At 36.4% G+C, this 15,763-nt stretch overlaps 1 protein-coding gene across 2 annotated transcripts in view; it reads left to right on the plus strand.

The window, feature by feature from the left end:
- Positions 1–15,763, plus strand: part of CCDC14 (coiled-coil domain containing 14) — a 54,552-nt gene that overhangs the window by 13,817 nt on the left and 24,972 nt on the right. For both annotated transcript variants that reach the window (XM_011971546.1, XM_011971547.1), the window contains 4 exons: positions 5,710–5,946; positions 6,057–6,151; positions 7,551–8,067; positions 10,656–10,797. In XM_011971546.1, the coding sequence (XP_011826936.1) occupies positions 5,710–5,946; positions 6,057–6,151; positions 7,551–8,067; positions 10,656–10,797 (991 nt within the window). The remainder of the gene's footprint in view (positions 1–5,709; positions 5,947–6,056; positions 6,152–7,550; positions 8,068–10,655; positions 10,798–15,763) is intronic.

Genomic DNA, 15,763 nt, shown 5'->3' on the forward strand with positions numbered 1-15,763 from the left:
CCCCAGCCTGGCTGCTGCCTTGCCGTTAGATCGCAGACTGCTGTGCTAGCAATGAGGGAGGCTCCGTGGGCGTGGGACCCTCCCGGCCAGGTGTGGGATATAATCTCCTGGTGTGCCTGTTTGCTAAGACCCTTGGTAAAGCACAGTATTGGGGTGGGAGTTACCCGATTTTCCAGGTGTTGTGTGTCTCAGTTCCCCTGGCTAGGAGAAGGGATTCCCTTCCGCCTTGCGCTTCGCAGGTGAGGCTCTTGCTGGTCAGGCTGCAGCAGCTGACCAGCACCGATTGTCCGGCACTCCCTAGTGAGATCAACCCAGTACCTCAGTTGAAAATGCAGAAATCACCTGTCTTCTGTGTCGCTTGCGCTGGGAGCTGGAGACTGGAGCTGTTCCTATTCGGCCATCTTGCTCCGCCGCAGTTACTGGAAATTTTAAGTTACATATATGGTTTGCATTATATTTCTATTGGATAGCATTGGTCTAAGCTCAGCACACTATAGCCAGTTTTTAAAGTAATGTTTAGTTATTTTATTTTGTAAATAAGATTTTACTAGAATACAGCCAAGCTAATTTATTAATGTGTTTTTATTAGCTGTTTTTGTCCTGCAGTGGCAGAGTTGAGTAGTTGTGACAGAGATCATCTGGCCTGCTGAACCTAAAATATTTATTTGACCTTTTAAGAAAAAGAGTGCTAAACCCTGGCCTTAACTCTTAAAGCAGAGGTCTTTTTATTGGGGCGCAATTGAGAAAGAAAGGAGTGGTAGCAGTCTCCTTTTTGTCTGTAGGCAGGTTATTTCTTATCCAGGTCACCTTTCCTCAAGCAACTATTATTTGCGATGTATGTGACTGACAATGGGTGTCACAGTATCAGCTTATTGGACCCTGACTTAACTGCTTCTGTCAGTCAGAGTTCCAACAAGAAACAGATGGCAGCACTCAAGTTGAGGTAATTCGAGGAGGGTTTATGTTTATTTACAAAGGGACTCATAAAGATATGAGTAGGGTATAGGAAAACCACAGGTTTTGCCTACTAGGTCGCACAAGCCTAGTGCTAGCAGCAGCAGCAGCAGAGCTGTTACCATCTCTAGACCATAAGGGATTAGGAGAGAGAAAGATTACTGAATCTAGAAAGAGATACTGTTTGTAGACTATGCTACCTTGAGAAGAGCAGTGAGCTTCATTGAAAGGACGAAGTCAGCCCAAGGTGGCCTCATAGAAGGGGAGCAGGAATAAGTGTATATCCTGACTTCATGCTTCTTCCTTTCCTTGATATGCCAAGACTCCAATTGGATTGAACCCAACTGAAGCCTTACTGATGTATATCAGGTCTGGGATTTGACTCTCACGAGCTAGTAAGCTAGTCTTACTGTGTCATGGATGCTAGCAGAAGACAAGACTACTGGATCAGAGACGAAGGACTTTGTTACTCACAGCACAGGCAGCAGTATGTGCATCAGCATATTGTGTTGGTTCTTATTCACCCTAGTTCCCGTTGGGGTGATACGGTGGACCCATATGGATGCACAGGTTTAGGTTGCAGCTGAGGAACACTGAGCTTGGGGAATCGGTCACTTTGATAGTAAGCAGTAATCAAGCCTGTACTTGTCCCAGAGGGAAACCTTACCTCATCCTTCAAGGTTGCTCACTGCAAACACAACCCTGAGAAGTGGCCCAGGTAAGGAGTTTAGGTCAAAGCCTTGCTTTTTTGGTATATACAGCAAGACATATTGAAGGACTGTCTCTTTGCAGCCCACATAGATCAGCATTCCAGGGAGAGCAGGGTGAAAGACCAGTAGAGGTGGATTTGGATTGGCAGATGGAAGATTCTGGCTTTCTGAGTCCATAGCATTAAATTCTTATTTGGATTACAGCCGAATCAGCAGTTCTGGCCTGTGATCAGGGTGCAATATTCCTATTGTTGTTTCTCCCATATTTTCTTAATCAGAAGGAAGGACCTAGTTCCACAGGACTATCTTCTTTAGGGTTGCAATATTAGAAATTAGTTCCTAATTGTATGTGTGTATGTGGTTGGCAGCTGTTAACCAATAATACAAGATTTTGCTCTGTTACCACAATGCTCAACAATACACAAAATCCAAGCTCATCACTTGTTCTGTTTACCATCTCTCTCCAAATGAGGTAATCATAAAGAACTTTAAGCAGTCTATTACAGTATGTTAACTAGTATCCATGTATTATTTTACTTTTAACACACATTATCTTGCTATTTTGTGTTAACTGTCTTCTGGGGAATGGCCCCCTCATGTACTTTCTATCTGAGACCTACCCAATCATTGAATGCCTATGGAGTCAGGTAAGCACACCATGATGCATTCTGGGAGTAAGGAGGCAGAGAAACCCTTCCAGAATTGTATTGAGCTTTTTTGAGAGTACTCTGGCATTAAATAAAATACGTATTTTTTAAATAAGGAGCTTTTACATGTGATAACTGTGTTGAATACTTTCATGATTTTGCTTTTAGTAATATATATTGCTGTCTTCATCTTGGGGAACTAAACCAACCACAGGCAAAAATCCTTTGAGCATTGATTGCCCCTCATAAAGGCCAGGTGTTCTCACATCTTTCAATTGATAGTAGGCATCCACTGGCTCTTACCTGCACTGGATGTGTGTTCTGTATTCGAGTGGCAGGAATAACTTCCTGTCAGACAGTGCTTGCACAGCAGCTAGACTTCAGGGACTAAAAAAGTTTTGTGGATTGAGTAAATGAATACATTCCTTTCGTGAATTTTAGTTATCACCTGATATCACTTAAACATATTACCACACCAATAGCTAAAATTTTCATGTAGAGTGTGTTGGTGTAATTAACAAGAGCAAGAAAATATACTTCATTTGTATTTGCGTAATAACAGACTCATTTGGTCATTAGTTTTATTTTAAAATTCTGTAGTAGTCATATAACTGCAGTCTTTCCCTTATGGTTTCTAACTTGGATTGTTTGCTTTAAGACTTCATATTGTTAAGTAAAGTTACTCAACATTATCAGTAGAGTTTTGTGTGGACTTGAGTTTATAAAGGAGCAAAAGAAGTCATTTTAGTTCTAAGGCTTTGATTTTTAAGAAATAGGTTTGGAATTTATTAATTTGTTAGTTGATGACATCTGCTGGCTGAGGCATAATGTAGCTTAGCTTTATTAGAGACCGTGAAAACCATGCCTTGAAAAGAAAGTAAATGAGGGCCTGATGCTGTGACCTGTGTGTGAAATCTGAGAATTCCTCAAACTAGCCAATTCTTAAGGACCAGAGGAAATCCAAGAGCAGAAGAAAAGACCCAGGAATCAAGAGGAAAGGACTTGTGGTATGCTAGATGGTCATGGGCTATGATCTCGCCCTCTATCATTTTGGATTTCAAAGTTAAAATATTTTAGAGGGCTTTTCCATTTGACTTATTATAAAATTGTATTTCCAGTAAGAAATAGTATTTGCTTTATAGAAGTTTATTAACCAGTTTTGTTTGAGCTGATCTGTTCAGATAGTGAAGGTAACTCTTATTACTTTTGATTTTAATAATCTCAGAGGGGACATGTTCAGAGGTTTATTACTGACATCAGATAGCATGATTTATGAATATGATATATTTGCTTGTCTATTGTAAGAGTGCAGCTATTTGGTGATATTTAACATTGAGTTTTTACTGTGTGCTAGATATTGATTTAAGAAATTTACAAATGTTACTTCATTTATATCTCGCAATAATCTTATAAAATAGGCATTATTACAATTTTTCTGATGAAGAAAAAGAGGTCAAGAGAAGTTAATTTGCCCAAGGTTACTCAGCTAATAAGTGTTAAAGCTTGTATTTAGGTCTGGAAAGTACATTCATAGGAATAGATCATCTCAAAAGGAAACATACCCCAAGTCAAAAGGAAAGCATCTGATATCTTCAGCCATTTTCATAGTCAAATATTAAGTATTTTTCTTTAATTTTTTTTCTATTTTCACCGGTTATAGTATTTAATCTGCCTTTAACTTTTTCTGTTTTTGCTTTTACATGGAAGTTTTATGCTTTTAGTAATGTTTTTATTTTCAATAAACTGTATATTTGAGGGATTCTCTAGTTTTAAATTTTTAATTATTTTGTTTTTTTAAAAAATAAGGAATACTTTTCATAACTAATTTTAAGGTACATAAATCTCAATAAACTTTTGCATATGTATACACCCCTGTAGCCACCACCTAGATCAAGATATAGAAAATTTTTAGCACCCTGCAGGGCTCCCTCCCTGTCAGTACCCTCACCATCACCTAGACCCTCATCCCTGTGTAACCATTTTCCTGACTTTTATTTCCATTTGTGACTTTTACGTTTGAGGACTTCTCTAAATGTGATTGAACACTATGCGCCCTTGTGTTTGACTACTTTCACTCAGCCTGATGCGTATTAAATATCCAGGTAGTTGTATATATCAGTACTTTGTTGTTTTTTTAATGCTGTATAGTATTCCAGCCTGTGAGTATACCACAGTTTATCCATTTCTGCTATTCGTGGCTATTTGGTGTTTTCAGCTTTGGGCTACTGCAAATCAAGCTGCTGTGAACAGTCTTGTACGTGTCTTTCAGTAGACATAAGCACTCATTTCTATTGGTGTATACCTGGGAGTGGAATTGTTATGTCATAGATATATGTATGTTTAGCTTTGGTAGGTGCGACAATTAGCCATATGTTTTTCTAAATTTGTTTTGTATACTGATAACCTGTGATTTACCAGAATATTCTCATTTCTGTTAATAGTGTTTTAAAAAAACATTTGGGAAGGGGATCAAATTAGGGAAATAGATTTCAGATTGTTATACCAATCTATAGGTAGTGCTATGTAGAAAACTTTGTTATTTTTTACTTATTACTTTGTTAATACTTCGTTAATTCTACCTTGTTCATAGACTAATACTAGGCTCTGTCAGACGAAATAATGAAGTACAGCCCTGCATAAAGAAACTTACGGTTTAGTCAGAAAGGCAGGAGGATGAAAGATAAGCAATAAGGCAGTGTGTCAGTGGCATATGATTTGTATAGACAATATGTGCTCTGGGGTGGTGAAGAGTAGTCACTAGACTGGAATGATTGGATTGCAAAAGGTTTCATGGAAGAAGGAAACTCAGATGAGCCTTGGTGAGTGGTTAGAATTGGATTGGAAGGAATGGTTCATCATGAACAATGTTATTGGAAGGTGAAAAAAGCTTGTTGGGTAACTAAATTGGCCTGGCTGAAATGAAAAATTTGAGTTGGGGGTGATGGACAATAGTTGGAAAAGTAGGTTGTGGTCAAGCTTTGGAAAACTTTAAATGCCAGGCTAAGATTTTGTTTGTTTGATTGGTTTTGTTTTGTTTTTGAGGACCCAAAGCATCAGAATTGTACCAACTATTCTCTTTCCTATTCCATTTTCCCTTGACAACATGAACTGACGAGGAACAGGGTGAAGGAGTTTGATTGGACTTTAGGGATAATATAACTCCCTTAAAAGAAGTGTTAAAATTGAAGGAGAGGTTTTACACATGGCAAGTAGCATAAAAAAATGGGAATTGTAAGAATTAGTATAGATGATTTTTGACTGGGGAAAGTGGTAAAGCCCTTCTATGAAGTATGTGATGAATTGTACTACTTCTGAGAGCCCTTTCTTCTCTTAAAATCTTACGGTAAGAATTTTTGAAGAATCATATTTCAAGAACTTTTTTTCTTCTTCCACATTAGCATCTTCAGATAATAAGAAACCGATACCTAATGAAGCTTCTGCTAGAAGTGAAAGAGACACATCAGACCTAGAACAAAATTGGTCATTGCAAGATCATTATAGAATGTATTCACCCATAATATACCAAGCCCTCTGTGAGCATGTGCAGACTCAGATGTCACTGATGAATGACTTGACTTCAAAGAACATCCCTAATGGAATTCCTGCTGTACCATGCCATGCTTTATCTCACGCTGGTGAGTATGAATGCTGTTTAAAAATCATGAGTGTAAGTTCTAATTAAATTGCTTGGTTATTGTATAAAAAGTAGGATATGTGATTGATTTTTTCTCCCTCTTACTTACAGAATCTCAGGCAACTCCTCATTCTAGTTATGGCTTATGTACCTCCACCCCAGTCTGGTCACCTCAGCGGCCACCCTGCCCTCCACAGGTTCATTCTGTGCGTACAGTTTGTATACTACATAAGTAACTATTCACTTATAGCAGTCATTCGGGAAGGACTGTTGAATTTATTGATTGTAACTTAATGCACTAGGATTTAAAGATCAGTTGTTTATTTATTTATTTATTTATTTATTTATTTATTTTTTGCTATAAAAGTTTTACCTATTTATGGCCAGGCACAGTGGCTCAGGCCTGTAATCCCAGCCCTTTGGGAGGCCGAGGTGGGTGGATCACGAGGTCTGGAGTTCAACACCAGCGTGGCCAACGTGGTGAAACTCCATCTCTAGTGAAAATACAGAAATTAGCTGGATATGGTGGCACATGCCTGTAATCCCAGCTACTTGGGAGGCTGAGGCAGGAATTGCTTGAACCGGGACCAAGGAGGGGGAGTTAGCAGTGAGTGAGATCATGCTACTGCACTCCAGTCTGGGCTACAGAGTGAGACTGTGTCTCAAAAAAAGAAAGAAAAGTTTTACCTATGTTTTAATGACAATAATGAAGAAGACAATAATGAAGGAGAAAGAGGGAAAGAGATCAGTAGGGGGAAAAAAAATCAACCATACTGACCACCCAAGTACAACTCCTTTTAACACGCTGATAGAGTTCTTTCCAATCGTTTAATCATCTGTACAGGTTTTAGTTTCTGGTTTGTATTTGTTAACTTTGCTTTCCTTTTAAAATAAAGTTATAAGTAAACTTTATGCAGTCTTATATACTGCTTCTTTCACTTAATACTTTATTTAAAACATGTTTATTAATATATACCCTTTGTGAATTTTTAATAACTTGTTAATACTGTATTTTCTGGATATACCATAGTCTATGTAACTACTATATGGTTAGGAGTAGTAACCATATATTTGAGTTTGTTATAATTAGTATTATTATTAATAAGCAAGTTTCTAATATCAGAAACTTACTAATATTTTTAGCTTCAAAGTAAGTAAGTTGGATTTTTTCCTCAGTACAATAAAGATTCTTGTTTTTTAAAGCTTAGTTTACCCTGTAATATGGGAGCATTACAAGACCATGACTAAAATAGACTGTTTACAAATACCACAGATGGTTTAAAAGCATCAAAAATTAGTCCACTTTGGGAAATTACATCATAAAAAAATAAATTCAAACATACAATAAGCTTTTGCACAAACATATTTACAGAGATGTTTCGGCAGTGAAAAACTGGCTGTTACTTAAATGTCTAACCGTATGGGAGTAGTTACACAGACTACAGTATATTCTCAAAATATAGTAGTAACTACTTATTAAATATTCGCAAAACAAATATATTAATAAACTTTTAATAAATATATTTCATATATTTGAGTTTGTTGTAATTGATACCTACAAATGAGTGCTCATACTTCTGAAGACTTGTTTTTCTCTTTCTTTAGGAAGTTCAAACTGATGGTGACAGTCAGTTTGCATCACAAGGTAAAACAGTTTCTGCAACCTGTACTGATATTCTAAGGAATTCATTTAATATCAGTCCTGGAGTTCCATGTAGTCTGCCCAAAACTGACATATCAGCTGTTCCAACATTGCAGCAACTGGGCTTTGTTAATGGAATTCCGCCACAACAAGGAGTTCATAAGGAAACAGACCTACTAAAATGTTTTCAAACATATTTGTCTCTTTTTCGAGCTCATGGAAAAGAAACACATCTGGACAGTCAGACACACCAAAGCCCTACTCAGTCACAACCAGCTTTCTTGGCCACTAATGAAGAAAAATGTGCCAGAGAGAAAATTAGAGAGACCACAAGTGAAAGAAAGGATTTAAACATACGTGTGCGAGATACAAAAACAGTCAAGGATGTACAGAAGGCAAAAAATGTGAATGAGACAGCTGAAAAAGTTAGAATTATAAAATATTTGTTGGGAGAGCTCAAGGCCCTGGTAGCAGAACAAGGTAGATGGGACTTATAATTTTCTGTAGTGTGTATAGTGTTATACTAAATAGCAATGTCATATTATTTAGCTATCATTTAAATGGAGTTTGTGGTGTTTTCCATAGAACTGTGTTTTGAGCTAGTAAGAAAATGAGTTCTACTTATTGTATTATTTTTTAAGGTTTTGATCCCTTCTTTCCTGTGGATTTCAAATGTGTTTGAGAATATCAAACATTCAGTGTTTTGCTTGCAAGTGTGTATTTATTCTACTTGGTAATAGACCTTGAAAAGATTCAACAAAGAGAACTTATACAGATAAAAATTTTAATTAGAGAACGCCTATAAATGATTAACTTCCTGAGTAGACTGATTATTCTTTCTATTTTAAAAAGATGCAGAGAATTCCTTCCTGTCATTTCTTTAATAGCCAGCTGTTAGGTTGTTTAACAAATCTCGCTTTGAGAAGTAACCCATACCTTCTTAATGCCCTTTTCAGTTTATTTTTAGGACTTTTTTTCTTAAGAGAAATGTTTCTAAGCCAGATTATATTCATTTGTTTCCATTCTGTATATGTATTCTATAGTAATGACTTTTGCTTGAAATGAGTTACAGTTTTGTCATCTTAGAAAACACAGTAATTGATTGTGGAAGCATTGATTGAATACCTAACGTTTGCAGACAAAAAATCTTAAAATGCTATATGAATGTAGCACCATTAAACCAGAGATTTAGTATATTAAAATTGCTGTGTTTTCAGCCTTCAACTTATTACCATTTTCACAATCAGATACATAATCATGGTAATAATAATACTATTGGCTGTCATTTATTGAACACTTACCATGTGTCCAGCACAGTGCTAAGTGTTTTATGTGCATTATCTCATTTAATCCTCCCAGCAGCCCTATGTGGTACTGTTACCACTCCCATTTTACTGATGAGGAAACTGAGACTTGGAGAAACAGTACCTCATTTAATCTTCTCACCAATCCTGTAAGGTACTGTTTTTATCTCCATTTAACCATGAAGAAACCAGGTTTCAAGAGTTAAGTAACTGAGATGCTGGTCAAAGGATACACACTTTCAATTAGGTAGGAGGAATAAGTTAAAGAGATCTACTATATAACATTATAACTACAGTTAATAACAATATTTTATTAAAAATTACTGAGAGAGTAGATTTTAAGTGTTTTTGCTATAAAAAACGATAAATATGTGAGGTAATACATATGTTAATTAGCTCTATTTAACCATCCCAATGTATACATATTTCAAAACATATTGTACATGATAAATTTATACAATTTTTCTTTGTTGATTTAAATAAATAATTTTTTACAAAAAGATTAATTTGTTTTAAAAAAATGAGTTAAATACTTGACCAAGGTTATAGCTCCAGACAGTGGTGGAGCCCAGGTCCCAGCCTCCAAAGCCTATGAGTGAAACTGCTCTACGAAAGATTGCTAGAAGGCCAGTGCAGTGTCTCACAGCTGTAATCCCAGCACTTTGGGAGGCCGAGACAGGCAGATCACCTGAGGTCAAGAGTACAAGACCGGCCTGGCCAACATGGTGAAACCCCATCTCTACAAAAATACAAAAGCCAGACATGATGGCTAGTACCTGCAATCCCAGCGACTCAGGAGGCTGAGGCAGGAGAGTCGCTTGAACCCAGGAGGCAGAGGTTGCAGTGAGCCGAGATTGCACCACTGCACTCCAGCCTGGGCAACAGAGCGAGACTCCGTCTCTAAATAAATAAATAAAAATTGGTAGAAGACTGCTTGATAATTGAACACAGTTGTTTACTGTGTATATGTACTTTTCATCAGGATGTTAAAATATCTGTGAAACTGAATACATTTTGTAACTTAGAGTATACTTTCAACCTGTTGGTTATCAGATAATTAATAAATAATTTTAAGTACTTTTAGCCCATAGTAAATATGAATGGGAATGAGGGGCAAAGATAAAAGGCAAAAGAATTAATATCTACCTTCCATGCCTGTGTCTGTTTGCAGTCTTCAAAAACATCCACTCTCCACAATTATTAACAACCTTTTGATGTCACATGAAATGAGATGTGGCGGCTTGTGTTCAATCTACTTTAGAAAATTAAATAATGAAACTATCTTAGCGGACCCTCACTCAATATTTTGCCATATTAACCCCCTAAAGTAAACTGTTTGCTTATGCTAGGATCAAAGGTTGTATTATAAATGTTAATACTATAACCAATTATAGGAAACCCTATAGCAATCATAGGAGTCCACTGTGGCCCTTGGTAAGTATGGACTAAGAGATTTGTGTAAGTCACATTCCTACTTGACTCCTGAACTAAAAAAAAAAAAAAAAAAATCACGTATGTAATAATCCTGTGATTTAAGATTAATCTTTAGTTTACTGAACTTAATTTCTTTAGAATTCTGAGGAAGCAAATACCAGCAGCATGAAAGAGAAAAATGGAACCTGTATAATAGATTTATAAATAATTGAGTTGAATTTATAACAAGAAAGTACATATCTATAAAGATTTTCTTTTTTAGTAATATATACTAATAATCTTGTCCAAAAATGTAATATTGATTTTACTCATTTCTGTTTCCTTTTATAGAGGATTCAGAAATTCAGAGGTTGGTTACAGAAATGGAGGCATGTATATCTGTACTTCCAGCAGTAAGTGGAAACACAGATATTCAAGTTGAGATAGCACTGGCCATGCAACCATTAAGAAGTGAGAATGCTCAGTTACGAAGGTAAGAATTGCTCTTGGAATATTTTTGTCTGTATGCAAAGATGTCTCCAGGCCAGAACAAAGGTGCCAAATGATAAACCTAGGACTTCATAAGTAAAATTGATTTGCTATCTTACTGTATTTCTACTTTTCTTCCTCATTTTTCAGAGATTTCCAGCATTCTCCAGGTCTTCCTTTACTTCTGCCCCCTTGTACGTATTTTCTCCCACTTCCTTTACCCCTGTTGTTACTTGGTAGTGTGTAGGCAGGAAAATGAAGTACCTCTGTACATTTATCAGACTAGTCTAAGTTATGCTGCAGGAGCAAACTTCTAAATCTCATTTGCATAGCACAGCAAGTTTCTTTCTCATGCCAGGACTAACATGGATCATTGGTGGCTCTTTCATCCTGTGACTCAGCATCCAGATTCCCTCCATTTTATGAAGCCACTGTCTCAGTATGTGTTGTCCAGGAAACAGAGAATGTGGATATGGCAACAGGGAGGAGTCTTACATCGCTCAACCCAGAAGTGATCATTTCGCTACCACTTATATTTTATAGGCTGAAACAAGGCACAAGGCCCTGCCTAATAGAAAGGTCTGGGACATTGTATTAAAAACAAACTGTTTTTCTTCTGCCCTCACACAACAATCGACACAGAACACTTCCATGACCAAATGTGTAGGGATTTCTCCCCACCAGCAAGCAAACAATCACTTCTGCAACAGACACCAGTTGGGTGTCCTCCAGTTCAATTCCAACACCGTCTACCTGGAAATAGTATCAGATCCCACAGGTTGAGGGCCCAGTTCCACAAGACTGAGCTCTACTTCCAATGCCAATCACAAGTCCCAGGTTGTTTTGCCTGTGTTTCTGACTGACTGACTATAAATCGAAGTTCCCTTGACCTCCTTCCTTGGGTTCAGTTAATTTCCTAGAGTGGCTCACAGAACTCATGGAAACACTTAAGTTTACCACTTTATTATAAAGGATATTGTAAAGGATACAGATGAAGAGATGCAAAGGGCAAGATATTGGAGAAAGGGCATGGACTTTCTATGGCCTCGGTGGATGCACGACCCCCTAGTAACCACCATGTGTTTATCTGGAAGCTCTCCATACCCTGTCCTCTTGGGCCTTTTATGGAGGTTTCATTGGATAGTCATGGTTGAATCATGGACAACTGTGAAGAAATGTGATTTGACAAAAAGGGTACGATCTAATACGAATAGACAGAGTGTGGAAACCCAAGAAGTTCTGTCCGTTCAAATTTTTTGGCCTCTCTGTGGAACATTCCTTTCTCCTCAGTTTGAGGCAGGTCCCCTTCGGAAATGGGGTTCTTATGACCTACAGACAGACAAGGTAGGTCAGAGAATTTCCTTATGGCCAGCAGTAAGAAAGGTGGGAGAAAATTAGAGTGTATTTTTAGTTCCTATGGCCTACCATGGGGAGGAAAAAGGAGCATGTGAAAGGATGGCAAGAGAAGATTAGAGAGAGAGATTCTGTTTTCTGAGGCCTGCTTCTGAGGCCTAAAGTACTTGAATATTAACAAATGACTGTCTTTCACCTTTATCACTGAAGCTGGTCTGAAGCTGCTTCAGGAACCAGGGACAAAAGGCCAAATACTTTAATAAAAGGTATGTTTTTGGTTTTGACTGCTTAACAAGTAACAAAGGCTGTGGGCATTGACAGCCAGGAACTGTGAATGAAAACATATATATATGTATATGTATGTGCATATAAACATATATATGTATATGTATGTGTATATATACATATATGTGTGTTTATGTGTATATATGCATATATGTGTGTGTTTATGTATGTGTATATATACATATATGTATGTGTATATATATATGCAGTGACAAACATACATGCACACACACCACACACATTTATATACAATATGTATATATATAAAATAATGTCATAGATATATAATTTTTCCAGACTTCTATACACCCAGGAAGGAAAGGAGAACCTTAGTAAGCACTAGTATAACCCCACCACACTTAGACATAGGAAAAAGTTAAATTCTTTGATATTTTTTCTTTTGGTCATCTTAACTTGTTGGAATTACATTCTTAATTTGTTTAGGAAAGATGTAGACCAGGGATCTAATCTTGAAATATAAGAGGAATCACCCACATATTATCAATAATATCTTAACTTTGAATGTTTCAGTGATGACCATCAAGGCCAACACTTCAGTGTCTGTTTATTAATACACTTTGCAAAAAATTGGAGTCAGGTGCATCTGCAGCACTGCAATGCAAGTGTGCCCTGAGAGAGTGTTATAGCTGCATAAGCTATAGACATTGAGTAAGATATGACCTGCAAGGATCTGCACACATTTTTAAAGAAACTGGAAAGCAATTAAATAGTTGGAGCATAGCTAAAATATATATATCCGGAGCCTATAGAGCCATGATAGCTAGTGAGATGCACTCGTTTAGGATTCTTTCTCCAGAGGTCATTATCCTGTAGATACTATGATATAAGATGGGGTTGCTGGGTTTAAGATCTAATATCGTCTTCAGTCTTGACCTAAGGAATTCCTATACTAGCATAAATTTTTAAAACCAAAAATGAGTAAATAATAAAATAATGAACAGCAAATACTGCTAACATTTATTGAATGTTTTTTATATGCCAGACTACTGTCCTTGATATGTGTCACCTCTTTATATCTTCACAACAGCTTTGTGAAGTAGGTGCTCTTTACTTGCATTTACAGATGAGAAAATCAAGGCCACAAAGGGTTTATGTAACTTGCCCAAGGTTATACATCTAAGAAGTTAGACTCAAGACTTGAACCCAGGCAATTTGGTTTTAGAGTACAGTGATCGTAACTTGTAGACTTTTACACTGTCTCTGTTAGGAAGTAGAGATTTAATTATACCTCACTATTTAGGTGTATTTTGTGGAACATAGAATATATTGTAAGCCATTCAAAATAAGCATATTATTGAAAGGAATGACAATCAAATAATTGGTTTCTTAAATAAGGATACCAAAACTTAGTCTGAGAATATTTTATTTTAACATTGTCACCATGGAAGATATTAGTGGTTCTTATTTATTTCAGTTCCTTAGAACATTTTTAAATTGCCTTAGGGGCTAATTCATAAGCCACTCAAGAAAATGAAGTTTACTGTTTTATGGGCCACCACTTATTTCTAGTTTTTTTTTTTTAAAGGTATTTGATGTCTGACCTAATTCTTCAACTGGCACCAGAGCTATTTGGCTGGCTGTCTTTACAGGACAAAGATTATATAGCATGCTATTGCCACTGTTGTTTACTTGACCTTCTAAGAGATGAAATAACTAAAAAATGAAGAATTTGTTAGGCATGTTCTTTTTAGCAGAATGAGGTTTCTGGCAGTAGTGTAGGAAATTTTGTGCCACTTTGGTAATCTGTTTGGAATTACCCATTATCTCCATTACAAATAAAAATTGGAATACATTGGTTCATTCAAAAGTGTTTGTCATCATTTTCAGTTTTTAAAAAAGTATTTTTTTTTTCCTGTTTAGATGTTTGGAAACTACGTGTTTCTTTTTAACCACATCTTTTAGGACTTTCTTGCAGTTTATTGCCATCTTGTGGCTTAAAAAATAGCTAGATGCATCATTTCTATGATATTTTGGCATTTTTGGCATTTAGGCTAGAGAGTTTTTAATGTGTCTTCTGACACAGTTGTTCAGCATTTAGCCTTTCTGGTCCCCAACCACTAAATGTCTGTAGTGCCCCATTAATTTTGACCACCAGAAGGCTTGGCACATTCCCAAATTTCCTGGATGGGAGTTTGGTGGGTATTAACCTCCAGTTAAGAGCCATTGAGCTAGAGAGTGCCAATAATTCATGACCACCTCCTGATATTAAACTCAACTATGAGACCATTATGTAGCCACACGGAACATAAAAATGAAACGGGAGTGAATGGAAGGAGTCAAGGATGATGTTCAGATTCTGTCTTCATAATTTAACAAATGGTAACATAATTCTTCCCGATGGGAGCTACTAGAGGCAGAATAGATTTATTTATTTCATATTGTTACCATTTTTTGAGTTAGGCAAGGTAATAGGAGAGCCTGTGAGTTAAAATTTAGACCTGCTGAGTTAGACCATATGGAGTATAGGAATAAGATGCAAGATGGAAATGTAGACTCGGGAGTTATTCTCTGAACATGTTTTTATTGAGCTTTTTGTATAGATCTGGCACTGTTGTAGACACTGGAGACAATTTCATTGAAAGTAAGTGATTTATTACCAGCATATAAGTAAGTGATATATTCACCAAGAAGGTAGAGTGTGTGAGCACAGTGAAAGGTGAATTGGTGGGGAGGAACAACTTTTTAAGGAAAGAACAGAAGATTAAAATTAGGAGAGTGACATCACAAAAGTCACAGGAAGAAGACAATTTATAGGAGAGATTTTACATTGCATTAAAATAAACTGACAACAAGAACAAATGTAGATTAAGAATAAATATCACAAGACAAATTACTCAAAGAACTTCAGAAAAACTTAAAACAGTGTTCCATAGTGTCAAGGAAATTAAAGATAATAGAATCTCTTACAGGGAGAAAGAGTGAGATTGAGACAAAATGCTCAAAGAAGAAAAAGAAGAACAGTGAGTTAAGTGAACTCAGAAAAATAAAAGAAAGCAAAAAAATTACAAAAATGAAAGCCCTATTAGAAACAAATGTAAGATAATTAATAAACAGACAAAGTCAGGGATATTGTAGTCCACTAGAACTTAAGTATTATGAAGCCTGAAATTTTTTGTTTTGTTGCTTTTTGGGTTTTTAGTTTTTTCCCCCAAGTCTTTCTGTTTTAATTGCTACTAAATTCATAGTTCAGTGTCTCCTACTAACCTTAGCTTCTTCCTCTTCCTAAACCCTTTTAAAAATTTTTATATATTTTTATTATGGTAAAATATGTATAATATATACCTTTTTATTTTTAACCATTTGCAAGTGTA

Source organism: Mandrillus leucophaeus, unplaced genomic scaffold (assembly GCF_000951045.1).
Source record: "Mandrillus leucophaeus isolate KB7577 unplaced genomic scaffold, Mleu.le_1.0 Scaffold123, whole genome shotgun sequence".
Taxonomy (NCBI): Eukaryota; Metazoa; Chordata; class Mammalia; order Primates; family Cercopithecidae; genus Mandrillus; species Mandrillus leucophaeus.